We start from the raw sequence: 5,972 nt of genomic DNA, 5'->3' as shown, positions 1-5,972 counted from the left end.
GATTATTTTTGACATAGTTTTAAAACTCGTAGCAGACCAAGAATTGGCCGTTCGGCCCGTTCTATATTGTTGTAAATATTTTTATATTTTTTTTAAGCAAACACAACTTTAAGGATTATTTATTAATATTTAAATAAATTACTTAATTAATTTAGGTATAATTTATGACAAAGATTCTGCTTTGTGGTATGTGAATGATCACCCGTTTTTTGAAATATTTGAATTTTCGTTATCTTTTTGAAATAAAATGGCACTTCAAAACTCTCACAAAGTTTTGATAAAAGATAAAATCCTTTTTATTTGGAAAAAAAAAAAAATATGAGTCATCTTTTTTGAATAAATATGAAGATGTACATGTGCTGTTGACATGTGCTTTGTGTAATTATCCGAGTATTTATAAAAGAGTATTTTTTGGATAAAATACGTGTTTCACTTGATTTTCAAGTTGAAATAATTGAACCAAAAGCTGCCTCATGAATTCACTACATTGCTTATGATGGATTTGTTTAGCCATTTGGTAGCTCAAGGTAAGTTAGCACTTATCCCTAAAGCCTAGACAAAAGTGAAAAATAGTGAAATGGAAATGTATTTTCAATAAATACAATTAATGCATGAATAATTTTGTAGTATTTGAAAGAGAAAAAGAATTTGGGGGGCGGGGGGATTTAATTTTTAACTTTTAAATTTTAAATTTCTCCTGAAAAATTAAAAGTTAACTTTTAAAAATTAAAATAAATAATTTATCAAACGGATTAATGCTAGGGATGGTAAAATGGGTCAAAACTCGATGGATAACTCGTGACCCGTTCGTTTAAACCTGATTTGGGTTTAATACAAGCTGACCCATTAATAAATGGGTCAACTCGGACTCAACCCGTTTATTAAACCGGTTAGGCGGGTTCGGGACGACCCATTTAAAAATAAAATGAATAAGTGTTTTTTAATGAAAAAAAATGTCATTTTATATGAAATGTTTAAAATTTTTTAAAATAAATTAATTATATTTTTTAAATAAGTGACCCGTTTATTAAATGAGCGGGTTTGGATTTATATAGCCTGTTAATAAAAGGGTCAACCTGAACCCAAACTCGTTTATGATCCACCCTAACCCGATGCGTTAACCTGTTTTGCACCCCTAATTAATGCAGTATACCCCACTTTCGTATTTTTAGAAGGAGTAATTTAAGGGAAAAAAATTTTTAACTTTTAAAAGTTAATACTAGCTTTTCTTCGTCAAAAGTTAAAACGAGTGACATGTGTACTAATTATTCAATCTCTCTAAAGAAAGAGAATTTTTGGTCCTGTAACTTAAATTTTAGTGGTATCAATTTGTACTCAACTACGAAGTCCTCGTACGCAAACATTTTCAATCTAATTACTAACCATCCCATCCCATCCCAAATATTTTACACAAACATTATCCGTATGCCGATACCTTTTTTTTTTAGTTATATATATTCATGCATTCACATTAAAATTAAGTAACGTATTTGAAAACATGAATTTTAAACTTTAAATTTTGAATTTGGAAGAATTTAAACAAATTTCAATACAAATTATATTATATTATATTCAAATATAATACAAATTCAAATGAAAGATCATTGACTCACAATTCCCAATCTTATTCTAAAAACATGATAAAAAAAAAGAAAAGAAATTAAGCAAATACAGGAGGGAGGAATATGAGAATGGCAAAGCTTACACATTAACTAATCATTTAAATATCTTAAATTTGGCGTAGACGCAATTGGCAAAGCCTACTCCAACCATACATGACCTAGCAAGGGATTGGATTGTACGCTTCTTCTTGGCAACATATATATATATATATATATATATATATATATATATATATATATTGCACGTAATTAATTAATTAAGGGTTAAATAATGCTATTAAGGCATCCACATTATATTGCAGCAGAGTAGTAATTAGGAAGGCGTTTGGAAGAAGTACTCCACTGGTGCAAAACCCTTCCAAACACGTCGTAGAATTGAAGATGAAGGTGGGAAGGAGCGAGGTGCACTCCCATGAACCCTTGACCGTCGTAGTACAGCTTCATTTCCTCCGGCTTCCACCAGCTTGTTCCTCCCCTCCATGCCTTCGACCCTCCTCCGCTCGTCAAAAATTGGATTCCGCTGCATTCATCCATGCACGCATACTCATTTTCATTCATTAATCACCTAACTATCTCATTAACATATAAAATTTGCTCCTAATTAGAAAGACACTAGGGTTTTCAGGTCACGTGTCCGGCCCGGCCAGGCCCCGGCCCCGACGAGTAGTATTCTAGCCAAACAAGAGTGATGGTGAAACGTAATTGTCCATGCTCCACCATCTTCTGTCTTGCTAGGACCCATTGAGCACACGACCCGATATCAATGTTTGACCCATTGAATCTGGATAACACTTAATATAATTTTATATTAAGTTTTTTCAAATTCATTCAAACCCAGATTCAAGAATCAAGATCTCTCTCAAATATAAGAATATGGTAATTTATTGTTAAATTAAATAAATAATTAATGTAAGCGAATTGAACCTGTCAGAGCTGCTAATGTGTTCCAAGCAATGGTCGTGGCCGTTGATGTAAAGATCAACATCATTTGCCTGAAAAATTGGTATGATAATTAATTAGCTATCTCTGTAATTTATATTATACTGCGTTTTTCTTTTTAAAATTACCTCAAGGATTGGGAGAAGCTGCGTTTCAAGCTCGTGGGTGTTTCCATGTTTGCCAGCACTTTTGATTGTATGGTGACCCACCACGATTTTCCACTTTGCTTTCGAGTCCTTCAATGCCAAATCCAAATCCTGTTGCGCATTTGACAAATTAGGACGTTGAAATTTGCAAATGTAGTTTTTCAAAACATGAAAATTACTTTTCAAAAACAGTGGGCTTACAGTAAGAAGGTTTGAAAGGTAATTCTGTCGAGGTAAGATGCCGCTCCAGTCATAGACATCGCCTTTGGGGTGTGTGAAGTATTTGTCAACAAAAGGAGTCGTGTCCACGAAGAAAAAATCTGCAATTTCTGCATACACAAAGGACCACGAAGTTAATTTTCTATTGCAACAAAGTCCTCAGAAGAGACGGCCCAGACGGGGGACCTTTTTGCAATTAATGAAAAATTAATTACCTGCGTCGAGAATAAATGATCTTAAGCAAACCCATCTGCTGTCCATTTTTGCAAGTATAGGGCTCAATTGGGCCTCCACGTCACCCCTATAGTCATGGTTACCTAAAACTGCACCAAAATAACCAAAAAAAAATAAAAAAAATCAAATATTAGATTATTTATTTATTTTTTTAATTTCAATTTTTGCTGTTATTGATTTTGAAAAACATTTTTGATATTTGTGTTTTTGTATTAATTAATTTACCGTTGTACCACAGCTTTTGCAAGCTCTTCGCGGTGTAAATTTTGGAAAATGACTCGTCAAATTGCAGATCGTGAATGCCAACCAATCCATTCTCGTAAAAATTATCGCCCGTAGAGATTACAAAATCTATGTCCAGCTTCTCTCCGATTATTCCCATCTAAAATAAGGAATTGAAAACCCGAATAAGTAATCAATTATAAATTAAAGAGTGATTTTAAAGAAAAATTTTCATATGAAATTCGTCACATATTATTTCTATTCTACATACGTAATTGCAAAATATTAAGGTATCGAAAAAGGAAAATCTAACTTAAAAATAATTTTTAATTTTTAAATTATAAAAATACCATCTAATGAAATTATTTTATTTTATGTTTTTATACAAATATTAAAAATTAAAAATATTTTTTTTGCTCACTTTTCAACTTTTTTTTATAAATGTTGAATGACTAAAGAATGAGATGATGAGTTGAGAAATTTCCTGGATAATAGGTTAAAATTTTTGGAAATAAGTACAACAGAGAACTGCTGGGGAAAAACAAAAAGCAAAAACAAGTGATTTTTCGCAGCACTTTCGTTTTTTATCATTTACGTAAGATGACAAAGGCCCGGCCTGTAGTTAGTCCTTACTGTCCTAGTGGGCCCACAAGGAACCTGCCTCTGTGGTGCGACAAGACGTGTCCAAATACTATTGGCTACAACTTGAGCAAGTCAAGCTCTTGCCGACTATGGTCCGTGGATGTGCGGACGTGATTGGATAAGTAGGTGAAAATTTTAAGTCAATTGTCCGTATATCTGCTGCACATGATCATAACCCACGAAGCTAGTGTAGTTCCCCACTTCAAGGAATATGGGATCCCCGAAGAATGATACCCCCACCCCACCCCCTCCCACTAAGTTGTATTTTAGAAAAAGTATGAAATAATACATTCTCTTTACACGTAATGTGGTGGCGTCCCTTCATTCATTGTAGCTTTTGCTTTTTTTTTTTATCTGTGGGTTGCGTGGGATGCCACTCAACTTATGTGACGTGCACCACGTGGAATATTTTAATATTAGAAATATAAATTTATACTTATAAAAAAGTATAGAGTTTGCATTAGGTGATAAATAAAAAAATTATTAAATATATGAAGTGTGCACACCAAATTTAATATAAATTTAATATATATATATATTAATTAAATTATAAAAATTTTTACAAATTATAAAATTCTATCATTTTTCAACAAATAAATAAATTTGGATAGAAAAATAATAAATTAAATTGGTGGTTGTAATATTAATGCTCTATCTTTCTATTGATTTTTTTTTAGATTTGTTAGAATAAATATAGATAAGAAAATGGTATACATCTAATTAATATATTAAAATAAATACGTCTAAAAAAAAAAATAGATTTAAAAATTATGCTTTTGTAACAAATAATGATCTTGTGACAGCGCATTGTTAATTGATCATGGATTAAGCATGACCCTTAAAAAAAATATAGACTGATGAACCGAAGGTAATTATGCATGTGTGTATTCAATTGTATGTAGTGTGTAAGTACGAATACGTAATTAAATAACCTGGGAAGCAACAAGAGATTGGTTGAAAAGGCCTCTTCTTCCCCAATCTCCGACGACCAGAAAGCTGAGGGAGCCGTCGGCCTTGGGTGGCTGCCGGAGACGGGGAAGATCAGCAGCCGCTGAACCCATTAATAAACACATCCCCGTCACAGCGCTCATCACCGCCACCGTAGAAAGAAACCAGCTGGTTTTGTTGATCGTCGTCGGCGAGACAGCCATGGCTGGCAGCTGATCGATGATCACCCAGAACGAATAGAAGCAATTAAGTAAAGGAAGCACTGCCGTTAGTTATATTGCAGCTGTGTATGGCAGAGGCGAAGCATGTAGCCCTTTTTATACCAGGAATGCCCAAGAGAAAAGGCCAAGGCGAAGGGGCAGAAATGGAATTTACGTACGGATATATTTGCTTTGATCCCAAATTATGCATAATTGGGCAAGCAAGAATCAACCCATAGAGAGGGTAGAGAAAATTGGACCCGCTTCACATAAGAGCGATGCTGGGCCCACATGCTCTGTCACTTGCCACATCAGCTCGTGACATTAGGATTTAAAATAAACAATATATTTAATAAAATAATTAAAAAAATATTTAAATTACGAGCTCACACGTCAACATAAAAGAAAAATCGAAAATCTCCTAACTTGCAACAACTCTTTTTTGTAAAATGATATACCATATTACACCATTTATGGGTCTCTTTCGAAAGATATATGGGTAGAGAGTATAAACCTTATACTTCCAATTTAGATGCCATATATTTCAATTTCATAATTGAAATAATTGAGGGACTTTCTAAATTTTTTTTTTTCTTTTTATGAATATACTCGGTCTATTCTATTATATTTTGTATTTTTATTTTAGAAATAGGATAAGCATGAAATTGACTTAACGAGCATAAAAAACTTGGCTCCATGCCCCCACGTCATGTCGAATAAATGGTTGTTTAGTATCAATTTCAAAAATTATAGAAATAAAAACTAAAAATGAGAACAAAAATAAAAACTAAATAATGAGG

General features: G+C 32.9%; 1 protein-coding gene across 1 annotated transcript; it reads right to left on the bottom strand.

Annotated features, from left to right (window-relative positions):
• Positions 1 to 1,534: 1,534 nt before the first annotated feature.
• Positions 1,535 to 5,381, bottom strand: LOC131144124 (purple acid phosphatase 8-like). The gene is made up of 7 exons (XM_058092530.1): positions 4,957 to 5,381; positions 3,386 to 3,542; positions 3,142 to 3,249; positions 2,909 to 3,036; positions 2,690 to 2,818; positions 2,547 to 2,614; positions 1,535 to 2,142 (listed from the first exon to the last, which is right to left on the bottom strand). Exons 1-7 carry the CDS (start codon positions 5,173 to 5,175, stop codon positions 1,914 to 1,916), a joined length of 1,038 nt encoding a protein of 345 aa, XP_057948513.1. The 5' UTR covers positions 5,176 to 5,381; the 3' UTR covers positions 1,535 to 1,913.
• Positions 5,382 to 5,972: the final 591 nt, after the last annotated feature.

This window comes from Malania oleifera, chromosome 12 (genome assembly GCF_029873635.1).
Source record: "Malania oleifera isolate guangnan ecotype guangnan chromosome 12, ASM2987363v1, whole genome shotgun sequence".
Lineage (NCBI taxonomy): Eukaryota > Viridiplantae > Streptophyta > Magnoliopsida > Santalales > Ximeniaceae > Malania > Malania oleifera.
Note: the sequence above shows the minus strand (reverse complement) of the source record. Positions and strands in the feature narration are given on the sequence as shown.

Bases quoted from the DNA above. Each gene is read 5' to 3' on its own strand.
- LOC131144124 (XM_058092530.1), bottom strand. From the start codon at position 5,175: ATGGCTGTCTCGCCGACGACGATCAACAAAACCAGCTGGTTTCTTTCT. The intron at 3,543-4,956 runs GTTATTTAATTA...TCCTTATTTTAG, and splicing joins AATCTCTTGTTGCTTCCCAG to ATGGGAATAATCGGAGAGAA. The intron at 3,037-3,141 runs GTAATTAATTTT...TTGTGTATGCAG, and splicing joins ATCATTTATTCTCGACGCAG to AAATTGCAGATTTTTTCTTC.